Source organism: Penaeus japonicus, unplaced genomic scaffold (genome assembly GCF_977035675.1).
Source record: "Penaeus japonicus unplaced genomic scaffold, GWHDUDI00000001_assembly GWHDUDI00000011, whole genome shotgun sequence".
NCBI lineage: Eukaryota > Metazoa > Arthropoda > Malacostraca > Decapoda > Penaeidae > Penaeus > Penaeus japonicus.
This window is the reverse complement of record NW_028234413.1, coordinates 28,216,997-28,231,996: the sequence shown is the minus strand read 5'-3', so window position 1 is coordinate 28,231,996 and position 15,000 is coordinate 28,216,997. Positions and strand designations below refer to the sequence as shown.

Sequence of the window (15,000 nt, the reverse complement as noted above, 5' to 3'; positions counted from 1 at the left end):
AAAAAGAAAAAGAAATTTAATGCAGCTTATAATTATTATTCAATTGCTTTGAAGAAAAAAAAATCCATAGACATCTCTCTAATATGAATCATATACTAAAATTTTAGTCAACTGCAGCATTGATAGAGCCTGTCATATGGCACATATGAGTCTCTAAACTCAATAAAACACACAAAAAATAAAACAAAAATGACTCTTAGTTTTATAATGAGTGACTGAATGAGAGTGGGAAAAGTCAAGGTATGTTGTGTGAAGTTGCCTCACTCTGAAATAAGACCCATCTTGGAGACTGGGCAAGCAAATCTATGGGTTATATCATCTGGACATTTAAATATCAATGGAAAAAAGTTTCTCTCTGATAGTTTACATTATTGTTGATATGCTGAGCAAAGAAATTATTTTTGTCATTTGTCAAAAGTATTTGTCAAATTTCACACCCATATGCTCCTTTTTATGTTATGGCACTTATAGTAGTTATGATTGCAATTGTCATCATCACACTCACTCAGTATTCTATAGTACAATAAAGAAACACAGTGATCCAAAATCCCCCAATGTCATGTACATCACGATGCCTGTTGTCAGGCCAAAAGCTCCTGCGTCTTGTATGTTATGACACCCATCCACAATGCGTTAATTGAGAGAAATAAATTAATCTAGATATAAACCAATGACCTCTTGTTTAATGATGTAATACTTATTTTTTAAATATTTCAAAGGTTAAAGTTTTGTTATATTTAAAAAAATAGGGCCTACATATAACTAACCCAGTATTTGATATTCCAAAGAGTGCAAAGCTCAAAAAATTGCTTGTTTTTCATCATTTTTAACACAATTTTCAACTTTAATAATTTTAAGCCCAAATTCACAAAAAATATTTTTGATTATTATACATGATAGGAAGCATACTTCAAAGCACTTGAAATGTGTCCTTTCCTCCTTTGCTGATGTAAAATGATGAGATTTGTACCAATTTTCTTTCCATGAAGTTTCCATATAGCAGCGATATTCACCCATTCCATTTTTTTTTTCTGTGTGCGTGTGCGTGTGCATGTGTGTACGTGTTCACACAAAAGTAACTACAACACGACCCCATTCCCTCAGTGTTTGGTGAAAAAAGGACCCTGCAAGGCACACTGGAGGGGTTTTATTTTAGAGCAAGTTAGCGATTAATCCACTTGTTATAATACTAGAATCATCATTTATGTTCTTTATTTTATGTGATTCATGAGAGTGAGGTTCAGAATGCTATCTTACTTTTTTTCATGTTTGTTTGCATGTGTAAGCAAATTTGAGATAAATAAAAGAAAGGCTGAAGATATGGGGAAGAGGCAGGTGACCATGAGAGTGTGGAGTTGTGCCTTTCAAGGCTTTCTTTCTTCCTGCTCTTGGAGAGAGTGGGGCCATATATGTTTGTGATTTTGAATTTAATCTATTTTGGTGAGTATTACAGCATTTATTGTAAATAAAATGTTGATTACTATTACCAGTCACTTAATAGAGGCATGTGGACTATATCATGACACCTATTATCAATTACATCATGATGCCTGTCTGCATCGAGTTAATCCATCAGTTATATATATAGCTATGTATAATTATATATATATATATATATATATATATATATATATATATATATATATATATATATATATATATATATATATATGATGAACTATATGAATATACATTAGTATATGTATACACTACAATACATCACATGGTAACTTTCAAAATATTGTAGTGGTTGTCCATGTTTTTTAGGCTGCACTACATTTGAAAGGGCAGTGTTTGATGTAATATTTTTTTTCAGTTTCAAGGGAAAATTTGCAATTGGGTATAAATAATGCCTGCTATACACATTCATACACTTACACAAACAGAGATTGAGAAAGTAAGAAGCATGGAGAGAGGTTGCAGTACACAGTAGGTAAAAAAAATGGCAGATAGATAAGAAGTCAGGAGTGGCTTAAGGTTAGGTGCAGCAAGGCAAGCCAGATTTTATCAGGGGGAAGGAGGTGGCAACACAGAGACAAACAAGTTGAGACCATGTTCTGTAATGCACACAACTGAAGCTTTTATAAAGATGCTGCATAGGGGTTCAATTGCTTGTTGTTTATGTACCTTTGTCCCATGTTTGATTGCAGCATTGCACTTTTTGTTATTCTGCAAGCAACATTGGATATACTTTCTCATGTCCTTGTTCCCTGTCTTCCATATTCATATATGTCTTGCAAGGTCACTATGAGATTGCTTTATGTGAACTAGTGATGCAGTTGGTCACTACTCTTTGTTTCTTGTTGATGGTGATTTTGTTTAACTTATTACATATAACAGTTTTTTAAGTAATTATTTTGTTATCTAATCATTTTTGTCAATTCATTAACCATGTGTAAGAGTCACATAGGCTGTATAGTCTGATTATTATTATTACAAAGATATACCACTATTTATTACATTAATTTGTAATCTGTTTCATAAAATGATTTGAAATTTTAGTCTGAGATATTGTAAATATACTTTTAAGTTTTATGTATCAGGCTACGCAAAATAAAATTTATTACAGCTTATTACTTTTTTAAAAGATATTGCAGTGGGTTCACATGTATGTTTGTGTTTGTGTTTGTGTATGTGTCTGTGTATGTGTATATATATGTATGTGTATATGTATGTGTATATGTATTTATATGTATATATTTGTATATGTGTATATGTATATTTATTTGTACTTATGTGTATGTCTATATGTATATGTATTTATATGTATATATTTGTATATGTGTATGTGTATATTTATATGTACATATGTGTATGTCTAAATGTATATGTATTAATATATATGTATATATGTGTGTGTATGTGTGTGTGTACATGTGTATGTGTACGTGTACATGGTGTGTATGTGTACATGTATGTGTCGTATATGTGTACTTGTATGTGTACGTGTACATGTACGTGTATGTGTATGTGTACGTGTACGTGTACGTGTACGTGTACGTGTACGTGTACGTGTACGTGTACGTGTACGTGTACGTGTACGTGTACGTGTATGTATGTATGTATATATAATATATATATGTGTGTGTGTGTGTGTGTGTGTGTGTGTGTGTGTGTGTGTGTGTGTGTGTGTGTGTGTGTGTGTGTGTGTGTGTGTGTGTGTGTGTGTGTGTGTGTGTGTGTGTGTGTGTGTGTGTGTGTGTGTGTGTATGTATATGTGAGTGTTATTGTATCATATGAGAGATGTCAAAGTTGTCTTAACCCATTGACACTGGATGGCATGATTTTCTGCAAAGGCAGAGTCGGTAATAGATGCGGATGGCACCGTGCCAGACAATGGAAACCCACCATCCAACTGTGTACATATTTTATTAAAAACCATGACCAATGGGTTAAACTTAGTGTTTCATAGGCATAGAACAAATTAATATTTATATATTCTTGGAAGAGGTAAGAATTTATAACTGACAATGTATTATCCTCAACTGGGTATTCATCTCATGTTTACTGAATTACTTCTTTTGAAGTATTTGCCGCATCATGTAGATATAAATAATTTGCTGCTGCTTATTATAGTATTCACTTTTATTTTCTCCTAGGAATGACTTTTGTTAATTATGTGTTTTTTGCACAATTTAGAAAAAAAAATCACTGATTACATATAGTGATGTGGAATAGGTGGGAGAGAAAGAGGAAAATAGGGAAATAAGGAAATAAGGAAGTAAGGAAGTAGGGAGAGAAGGAAGGAGAAATGGTGATTGGGAGGGAAGGAGGGAAATAGGGAGGTAGGGAGGGAAGGAGGGAAGGAGGAAAGGAGGGAAAGAGAAAGTTTCAAAAAGAAAAAAAAAGGAAAGAAAGAAAGAAAAAAAAAAGTCATATTTGTTTACTGATTCTCTTAATTCATTTGACAGGACACAAGACGACCACAATCCTGCTGGACGGGAAGAGGGTCAAGTTACAGCTGTGGGATACATCCGGCCAAGGAAGATTTTGCACTATTATAAGATCGTACTCCCGAGGTGCCCAGGGTATCCTCCTGGTGTATGATATCACCAATAAGTGGTCGTTTGAGGGTTTAGATCGATGGATGAAGGAAATTCAGGAGGTAAGTTTTTTTTTTTTTTCATTGTATGGTACTAATCATGATTGAAACATGTATTAACTATGATGCTATTTTTCAGGAACCAAATTTTTTTTTTGTTAGCTAAATGCCTGAAGTGGCAATGTTTTGATTATAGACTTCAAATGTGTATAATGTTCAAAGTTATTCATTACTCTCCAAAAAGACCCCTACAATTTACAAGAATTAAGTAAAATAAATGTCTAGTTTTCCCAGCTTAATTGAAAGACACTACTGATAAGAGTTTTTTCTTGGCTCCTGATTTCATCATAAGGAACAATTCTTTTGTTTGCCATATGTTACTGTATTCAGATATATAACCAATACTTCCTCTATAGCATTGATTCCCAAACTTTTTTATTCCAGAAATTTCAATTAGAAATTTACTTTCTTTGAATGCCTCCTCCCCCTCCCCCTGTACCCAAAACCACATTAATGTACCTTTGCAGCCAAGTTCATCTTTTTGTGTTCTGTATACTTTATTTTGTTTTTGATGTTCATCATTCCTTTTCTTCTTATGTTGATATGGATTTCAATTTAAGTTTATGCTCATTATCTAGGGGAGGATTATGATTGTGATTTGGGCTTGTAACCTAAATTGACACTGTTTCGAGCAGCAATGATTTTGTGGAATAGGTGGAATTGCTGTAAAGGTAAATTCATGTGGGATAGGAGAGATTTTATATCACTTTGGAATGTTGTAGCACCCTAGGTATTGCCCATGGACTCCAGGATGTCCAGGGGGGTCATTTAGGGGTGGCAGGGAGGGGCATTCGTTTCCCCTAGGCTTTTCAAATGGTCCCCCAAATGAGCTAAGCACAAATGTATATTTCAGTTTTTCTTAAAACTTTATGCAGAATTATAGTGAGATAGTATGATATATATATATCTTATCTACAGCTCTACATGTTTTGATTTGCCTTTTTGATAACATTATGTTCTGTCTGTAAATATTTCATTCTTGTTAAAAAGAAAAATTGAAAGTAATTTTCAAGAAAAGCACACCATAATTGGTTAGTAACATTGTTACTGAGATTATAGAAGGATGACAATTTCCTTAGATATCATTGCTTACTCAGGCCATCACCTATCAATATTTGGCATGATATTTTCTTGGACTGAGATATGTGGTATATCAAAAGCAAATTGAATATAATTTTACAGGGTTATGGGTGAAACTTTAAGCCTTTTTTTATGCATTCTTTAAAGCTTTTCAACTTATTCACTAGCAGCAAATGTAGTGCACCAGGAACTACTGGGGTTCTTGAAGGGCCTAACATGCTTATTATTAAAATCAGGTTGTTTGAATAATTTACTGTCACATGTTAACCAGTGAGACTGAGTATTCCCAGTCATGGCTTGCCCCTTTCAAGAAAATATGAAATGATGCCCCTGAAGGTTCCATGGCATCCAGTTTGGGAACCAATTGAGAATTAAATTAATTTGATATGGTTGATATTAACCCATTAACGTGATAGGACATTATCTGACCAGAGGGAAATATTCCCATACCGTGATATCACGTCATCAGGCGTGAGTGGGTTAACTATCTTTCCTAATAACAAGTATGAATAATGTCATAAATAGTTTTAAAAGAGTACTTAGAATTGTTTGTAAAATGGGCAACTGATGCTTGAATAATATATGGAAACAGATGTGAAAGGTTGGGACATAGTTATGTCTGTTTTATTTTATTTACATATTCCCATTTTTTCAGTATGGGTGCAATATGTAAGGTACTTTCTGTAGTTATGTATTTGAAATCTGTTGGTTTCCATATTACATCATGTGATTTTAAAGCAATATATGGTATATTTTTCCTTGATGAAAATGAATTAAGTTTTTGTTAGATTTTCAACTCATCAGATTTTTACTATTAAGTTTAGTTTAGGTTAAATAGCTTATCTATTACTGAAAGGCATAAGTATTAATCACTTGACAATAATCTTTTGTAATCGTTACAGCATGCTCCCGGTGTGCCGAAGGTATTAATTGGGAACCGGCTTCACTTAGCCTTCAAGAGGCAGGTGAGCCAAAGCCAAGCAGAACAGTATGCAGCCAAAAACCACATGAACCTATTTGAAGTTAGTCCACTATGTGACTTCAATATTGTAGAGAGTTTTACAGAACTCTCTCGGTTGGCTCTAAAGCGGAATGGCATGGAGAGACTCTGGAGAGCGAATAAAGGTAGGAGTTTGATGTAAAATAAAATTTAGCATCCTTGGTAATCATAGATTTCTTGGATAATCTTACCTTTAACCCGATAATGCCGGGTCAGTTTTGGCTCTGATTCGTCTTTATGCCGGGTATTTCAGTGTGAGCAGGCCTAATGCCTCAGACTATTTGCCCACTCTGGCTGTGTCTGACCACTATGCACATGATCATCCAGCATGCCGGCCATACAAAAAGCCATTATAAGATATTGCGCCCCTGGCAGCAAGTGCTACCACCACATGACATGATATGATGTCATCTATTGTTAGAAAATTTTTAATTTTGTCCCAGTAAAAACAAACAAAGTGATTTGTATTTTTTTTTTTTTTACTGTTTACCTTATAAAAGTGTATATTGTTTAATAAGAAAAAAAAAATTCTTATACAAGTTCCTATCTATTTACAGTGTTAACGCTCCAAGAACTCTGCAGTAGAGCCATAGTTGCAACTACAACTGTGTATGGTATTGAACACTTACCACTACCACACTCAATCAAGTCACACCTCAAAAGCTATACCATCCATAATCATGCTACAAGACTCAGACAGGTAGGATTATGATTTCTGTATGTGTTCGTTTTGGATTTAAATGCTTGATTATTTATTTATTTAATCAATATTATTTTAGTATTTTTAAAGGTTTTCATCACACCACCCCTACCTTAAGATAAGAAGCATTACCTTTAAAAAAAGGGTCCAAAGTTTTAATCTTCAGTGTGCAAGGAAAATTCTTTACAACATCCAAGTTAATTCCCTACAACTAGTATTGCAAATGTATGATTTTTTTAGTTTGTTACTTCCAGAAATCTGTTTTTGTTCTTCAGATTTCTTATATACTCTGTTAAAGTATTAGTTAGTAAGAATGGAAGTGGTATTTGGTGGTTGTGATATGGGTCATAAAAAAATGGGGGGTTGGGGGGGAGAAAGTAGGAACCCATTACATTTCAACATTTCAACCTAGCTTTTATTATTTTTTGGGTCATGCAGATGTTACTAATTATCAAAAAGTGAATAACATTGCACAGCCATTGCTGTTTAGCACCAAAAGAGGTAAATTTTTAGAAGTGTTGTGAGATATATAAGTTTGATGGACGTACTGAAGTTTATTTCATGATGAAAACATGGGTTTTCACTTAAAAGTTTTCAGTAATGGTTACAAAAGATTAAAGAGTTAGCTTGAGTCAAGGGTATAGGAAACTGTAAGTGACATCAAGAGGTCAAAGGTCATGATTGAGTAAGACATTTTCACTCACTGCAGTCAACCAACAGACCCACAGGCTTATCCCTTGGTTTACTAGCAAGGTAAGGCATGCCAGAAAGTGCCTGAGAACCCATACATACTTTCTGGCAATTCAGTGTGCCTGCAGAACTTTTAAGTGTAATATTATGTAACCTGCCCTTCCTGTATACTTTTAATACTGTCCCTTAGGGGTTAATTATTTGTGAATATAGAATAAAAATATCTGAGAAAGGACCTTAAATGAATTAGCTTAAAAGGATATATTATGGGTTATGTAAAATTATTGGGAGAAGAGGTGATGCAATTTAGCATGATGGAAGGCAAAAACATTCTAATGTGATGATGTGTCAGAAAAAAAACACAGCACTAAAGAATCCTCATTCAGTAAACTTTTTTTTATGTATATTGTTTTTTTCTGCTGTAGTCTATTTTAATATTTTAATATTTTGGAAATAAACGCAGTTGCATTTTTATAATCAAGATATTTTGTTAAGGTTAAAGTTCCCTAATACTATTTGAAAAAACACATGACGAGCTCCACATTATATTTATTTATTAGATTATATATATATCTTTTCTTACATTACTGATTTCTCTCAACAGGGGATTCCATTAACCGATAAGCACAAAAAGAAGCACCTGATGATCCCGGGAGACACCACAACATCTTGTGTCAACACTTCCACTTGTGTTATCTGCTAGTCACAACTTGGGGTTATCTACTGGTGATTTGCCAAGTCACAGCCTTCTTGAACCTGTCAGCTTGGAGTTAAATGTTATTACCATATCAGCTCACAAGTCACTGTCACCTGCAATTCTTCATTGGCTGTTGTTGTTTGTGTATAATAGGATGTAATATAGGAAATTCAGCATTGGCATAACTGTATAAATATAAAGATATTTATTACTGAAATACTGATTTAGTATGATAGCACGATAAAAGTTTTGCTATGTCTATCCTTAGCATCTGTAAGTATTTACATGAAATGCACATGATAATGTCAGATATACAGTTAGAATTATAATCAATGTAGTTGCCAATGTCATTTTTGTAAATGCCACCATTAAGGTATCACAGATCGTGTTGAAAGTGTAGTCCATGTACAGAAACATTAAGGCCTGTTATGGCTGATAATTATTCCCATCATTAATATGTGTTTCACATTCTACAAATTCATAATACACAAGGTGAATTGTTGTGTAGTTGCAAACAATGTTATGTCTAGTTAAGAAAAAATGACTTTAGAGATGTAAAAATATTAAATCGTGTGAGCAGACTTTGAAACGATTTTTGATGATATATTGGCATATTCAAGATTTTTTGTGGACAAGATGCAATATACTTACTCAAACTAGGAAATGAAGGTTTTGAAGTTTCATTTTAGATATAAATTTATATTTTTTATGATTTTTTCTAAGATTGCTGGTGACACTGTGTATCATTAAGTTAATGATATAATGATCTGATATGCTAAAGTTTAATTTTCTAACATTGTATATTACAGTGATTTTCAGTTGCATGTCTGTAATGGAAGATAAATTGTAATTGAAGTGTGAAAGAGGCCCAAAAGTGGAAGGTGAGGTATGGCAGTTGATTGGCAATATTCAGAGCAAAGACTCGAAAAATACTTGTAGTGACATAAGTGAATTTACAAGAAAAATAAGGTTCTGGGAATTCTGAAAGTCTGTTTCCTATTACAATATGTGATACAAAGATGAAAAGAGTAGTGCTCAGGTGAGATGTAAACTCTACTTGTAAAAAAATATTATCACTCATTATAAGTAATCATATTGTTTGTTCAAGTGAATAGGGAATTGACAACAAATTTGGCCATCAGCTGTGTGAAAGAGTATACTGTAGAAAAAAAACAGTAATATGATGCCAATACAACATGCATTGCATTGGAACAAAATGCCCTCCTTGCTTACCTGTAGAATATGATGAGACATTGTAAGATATTAATTGCAAGAATTAAAAAACAAATATAAAGATATATAACACAGCTTCACTGCACTTTATTAGTTTTATAATATTCATAGTTCAATTGTGTCCATAGATGCAAAAAATGGAAGAGAAACATTGTTATTACCTACATATGTGTTCTGTACTTTATATTTACATCTTACAAGGCACTTAGTGACTTCAACTTTTCTTATTTATTTAGAAAATTGTTGAAAATGATTATCTTTAGGAAAGAGTTATACAAAGGATAAAATGCCAATTAAAGATATCGGAAGTACATTATATAATAAGTAAGAGACTCATGAAAGGTGTGAAATGAAAAGAACTTAACATTTAGAATATTGAGATTATTGCTTAGCTGTAGGATAATGTTCCTTTTGTTTGTGTTCATAATTGGCTTCATATGGCAGCTTTTTCTGTGAATAGTCAGTTACGTTATAGCTCAATCATTCGTAAACTATTGTAATTTGTTGATTCTCAAACATTTCCTGGAAGAATAATTAGTCTGTTTTTTTTTTTTGTTTTTTTTTTATTAAACTATAGAAGTTTTTTCTAATTTAGGTTAGGTTTTGGTGTATGCATGTTTGCATAAGCATTGCAGTTTAGCACCAGCAGAGGTAAACTTTTAGTAGTGTTGTGAGGTATATAAGTTTGATGGAGATATTCACTCAGAAACCTTATTTTATGTTTTGTTCATTTTGCAAGAAAACTAGCATCTTTCTGAAGAGACTTTAGTATTTGTAGATAATTTTCCATTTTCTGTTATATTTCAGTCATACAAAATTACCTTTAAGTACCTTTATTAGGTCAGATAATATTGTCGCTTTTTGGCCACAGGGTAATAATGTAATTCTCTTTTCTTAGGCAGTATTACTATTTAAGTAAAGTTCTGAAATTTAATGAAATCCAAATAAAAACAACAACAGATTCTTTAGATTGATAACACTAGTTAGAGATATTGATATTGGGGAATAAAGAAAGGAATGAGAAGGATCAGGGATGCATGAGAAAGTGAATAAATTGAAAGTTTGAAATAGCAGAAAAAGAACAAATGGAATTTCATGTTTACATTGAATCATATGGATGTATATCCTAAGCTTGTTGGATGGAATATTCAAAATTTTCATGAAAGGAAGAACGTTAAAGTGGTTGACAAAGGGAAGTGCCTGCAAGTTACGCCTTTTGGCAAGTCTCATACTCAAAGTGGAGCACCTCTTATCATTGGTTGCTACCTTTCACTCCACAGCTATTGTTCAGTCCTCCTTTATGTTGCATAGTTAAAGTTTCATGCATCCTTTTTTGAAATAGTCCTCACACTTCATTTCTTTCACTGTCTTTTGACAATGTGAAATGCTGAACGATCGAGTATATGCTCATCAAGAATTCTTTCCTTTCAAAGTTAAAGCGAGTTCAATATGTAAATGTCTAAAGGGTGGAAATTTGCAAGTGCAGGCATTGGTATAAGAAAACATGCATTACATAGTATGAAGGAGGGGCATAGAATGTCATATTTGAAGATTATTGAGGATGGATGTTTTTTATGCAACTGTTAAAATGTATGTATGCAACAGAAATATTAGCATCATTCATCACAAACCAAATATTGTGTAATCTGCATTATCATAAAGTTTATGACATCACTGTTTCTTGTTAATGGCATGTTAATGTTTGTAGTTTTTAAGAAAATATTTGAAGATCCTTTATAGCACTTGTTGATGTCACCAGTATTTCTTAAATATTTACCCTTTTTGCCAAAATAAAAATAAAGAAAAAAAGACAAAGAGCTAAGAAGGTAAGTAGGTATGTCTGATTTTAATTTAAGAAAAACAACAACTGAAGAACCTGAAACAATGTTTTGTTAAAGTTTACATTTTCTGCATCAGATGATGGTAATGAATGAGATGTCCAGTTACAGGTAGTTATTCATTCAAATTAAGTAGAGGAGCTGTCTTATATATACTGCAGGTAAGCAGCTCTGGTCATCAAAAAGGATGTTGAAAGTGCACCTGAAAATTGTCACTCCACTCTGGTAATGTACAAACTTTTGCCTTCATCTCTGTAGGCTAGGGAATTGTATTGCTGTGATGTATTTACCTTCTTGAATGGTATGTTAACCAAGTTGGTATGAAAGATTTTGTTTTCTCTTTAATTACTGCCACAATACTCTCCATTTTTTTTAAGTGTGTGAAAATATTTACAGAAATAGTAACATATGATTTTCTGGATTATGCTATCATTTTTATATGATGTATTCATTGGAAAATAGAGGGTAAGAATGGTATGCTTCAGTTTATAGTGATTTACTTCTTTCTTGGTTTACTGTCAGCACATTCATTTTGTTGGAGTTTTTTTGTATTCACTTTGAGTCTGCTTTTTGGCTAAAATTATTTTAATGTAGATTGAGCTTGTGGCATGTAAGAGAATAATTCAATTATTAACATGGATTTTAATAATGTCTTTTGTCTCCTTGGTATTTGAAATATTTTGTTTGCTACAATATTTCCCTAAGCAATGCAGGTAATACAACATGTGTTTATTGTATTCATTTAAAGACTTCCCTCAATTAGTCATTACCCATACTGAATATTCAAGTGCTGTTAGAGAGGGCTAATTGATTTTATTAAGATATTCCTGATTCTTTTAATAATACTGAATATGTATTGGAATATTTCTACAATATTTACATACCTGCTGAAAGAATGAAAACGAAATAGGATTCAGAATATTTTCTTGGTAATATAGAAGAAAAAAAAAACATGCTTTGAAGTAGTAAAGAATTTTGTCCCTTATTCTTTAGCTCTGCAGCAATATTTTTGTCAATATTATTAACTTTAAAGCAGATGACAGCTTGTCCAGATTCCATGATAGGAATTGGAGGTAACCAAATACCCTTTGAATTCTAATTTTTCAAGGAATCTTGTACCTTTTTCAAGCAATGGACATATGCAAATAAACTGTGAGCAAAGGTCATGGAGGTTATCATTGTATTGAGGGGTGTATTATGTAGACATTGTAAATAGACCAAAAAGTTTGTCCTGGCTCTATAGAAATTACTTAATGCTACATCATAGCTTTAGTTTGTCCAGCTCATTGAGAAGTGATATGCAGAAGGTTTAAGTACAATGTTTAAAGCACTGCAACTATACTTGATAGATTGTACCACTGCCTTGTTGATGGATAGTTTTATATTTGCCCTCTAAATGCAAAGTCAGTTGCTACAGTGTGATAATGAAAGCATATGCATCAACAAAATTTGGACAAATCAGTTTGTTGCAGACAGAGCAACTGTGCATGAAGGTGTAGCATTATAGCAGCTCCTGTAAGTGTTAGTGCTGCAGTGTCCTACCACTTTAAGGTATGCTCACTGCAGCTCTTGTATGCACTATACTAGTTTAGAGGATATGGAATTTTCCAAGAGCCACGTTGTAGAACAATGAACATATTTGTTTGAAGGTGCAAAACAGTTCTGAAATAAGTGTGTTCAACAAGAAATAGAACCTGTGTGGTTACAGCTCAGTACTTACTCTGTTCCAGTTATGTATGCTAATGAATCTGTGAATGTAGCATGTATTTCTAATAACTAAATCCATATTTTATTTCTTTATTTAAATTATGTACATTATCGTTCTGACTCTGATGTAATTTGTTGAAATTGTTACTAATAGAGTACATCAAAGGCAGACAGAAAGGCATTTATATAACAAACGGGAAAATCCAAAATCATGTTTGCACTTCTTGTTCTGAAAAGGTGGTTCTCCAATTCCTAAAAGATCTTTGTATATTTTGTACAGAAGTGTCGTGCTTAGTCTGGCATGTATTTGTATAAAAAAAACAAAAAAAGTTTTCAATAAAAATACTTATGAAAATGACTGTAAATAGAGTTTCTTGTAAATGCCCTGTTTAAGTACCTTAAGGACACTGTCCCAGTCAGATTTAAAAAATAAAAAGAGTTGTCTTGCAGATTGGCTAATTTTTGCATTTATGTAGACTTTTTCTTGTGCAGGTGAGTGGATTGTGGGGCTAAAATGCGAAAAGTATATGCTTTCAGCTGTGACCAAAAAAATCAATATTTCTACTATACTAGAAACTAAAGGGTTTATTGCATAAACTAGAATAAATATCTAACAGCTTGTCAAGGCCCATTTTTAAAGTTTCTTTTTAGTTCCCCCCAATGAAAACTTGGCAAACTCTAATTTTTCAATGTCTTTCCACTAGTATAAGTAGATTAAAATGGGATGTGTGGTTGAGCTACAAAAAGTAATATTGAGAAAAATACATATTGGTTGAGTGATGGAGTTGAATATACGTGTGTCCATAGATGTACATGTGTTATGTGAATGTTTACATGTATACTAGGAAGTGGACATGTGACTAGGATGTGCATGTGCATATGTAGGTGTGAAAGTTTGTACAGGGATGTGCACGCATGTATTTAGGTGTGAAGGTTTATACAGAAATGACGTTTGTATGTGGAAGTGTGACTCGAAGTGTGCATTGGTGTGCACTTGTCTGTATGGATGTGCATATGCAGGTGTGATGGTTTGTACATGGATGTGCATCTGTATTTATGGATGTGCACATGTTTATGTGGATATGTGTATGTGTATGTGACCATGTGTACATGGAGGTATATGTGTATCTGTGGATGTGTATGTGTGAAAGTTTGTACATGGATGTGCACATTTATATATGCATGTACAGATGTGCACATTTGTGCATGGCTTTGTGCATGGGTGTTCACATGTGTAGGTAGGTGTGTGAGTGAGTGTGCACATGTATATGTGGATGTGTATGTGGTAGTTTATGTGTGTATAGATGTGTACATGGACGAACTCGTGTTTATAGGGATGTACATGAGTGTATATGGATGTATTTGTGTGTACATGAATATGTGTGTACGTGGAATACATGGTTGTGCGTGTACATGTGTGTACACGCACTTGATATACTTAGATATACTTGGATGTATATGTGATACACACGTGCACACTGATATAAATGTTTATAGGCAAGGTCCCATTTGACCCCACTAGAGGGTCGTGAAATCACTATTTTAGCTAACGGTCAGTAACGGTTATTTTTCCATTGCCATTTTAGATACAAACTATCGACTACACATGGATTTATTACCTTATCCAGGACATACTTAAATGGCAGGATGATTGTAAACTCAACGATTAAAGTTACTTATATATTTCTTTTTCCGTATCTTCCCTGCTATATCGTGAAAAATCCTTCAGATCATTAATTACTATTGGGCTATTTTGACTAATATCAACAGGAAATGTTAAATGAGAATGCATCACTTTCACTCACGGTAAACACATACAGTTTACAATATTGTGAGTGCAAAGAAACAGATAAAGCGAGGCAGAGGCCTGGGAAAGATGGATGCAAAAGCACAGAGAGACATGGGCAAAAATATATCTTTTAAATGTCTTTATTTCCCTCGATCCGTGCATAA

General features: G+C 33.2%; 1 protein-coding gene across 1 annotated transcript in view; it reads left to right on the top strand.

The window, feature by feature from the left end:
• Rab40 (RAS oncogene family member Rab40) overlaps nt 1-13,412 on the top strand; it is a 22,945-nt gene extending 9,533 nt beyond the window's left edge. The window contains exons 2-5 of the mRNA XM_043030613.2: nt 3,912-4,105; nt 6,085-6,307; nt 6,740-6,882; nt 8,177-13,412. Of these exons, the coding sequence (XP_042886547.1) occupies nt 3,912-4,105; nt 6,085-6,307; nt 6,740-6,882; nt 8,177-8,275 (659 nt within the window). The 3' untranslated portion in view covers nt 8,276-13,412. The remainder of the gene's footprint in view (nt 1-3,911; nt 4,106-6,084; nt 6,308-6,739; nt 6,883-8,176) is intronic.
• The last annotated feature ends 1,588 nt before the right edge of the window (nt 13,413-15,000 follow it).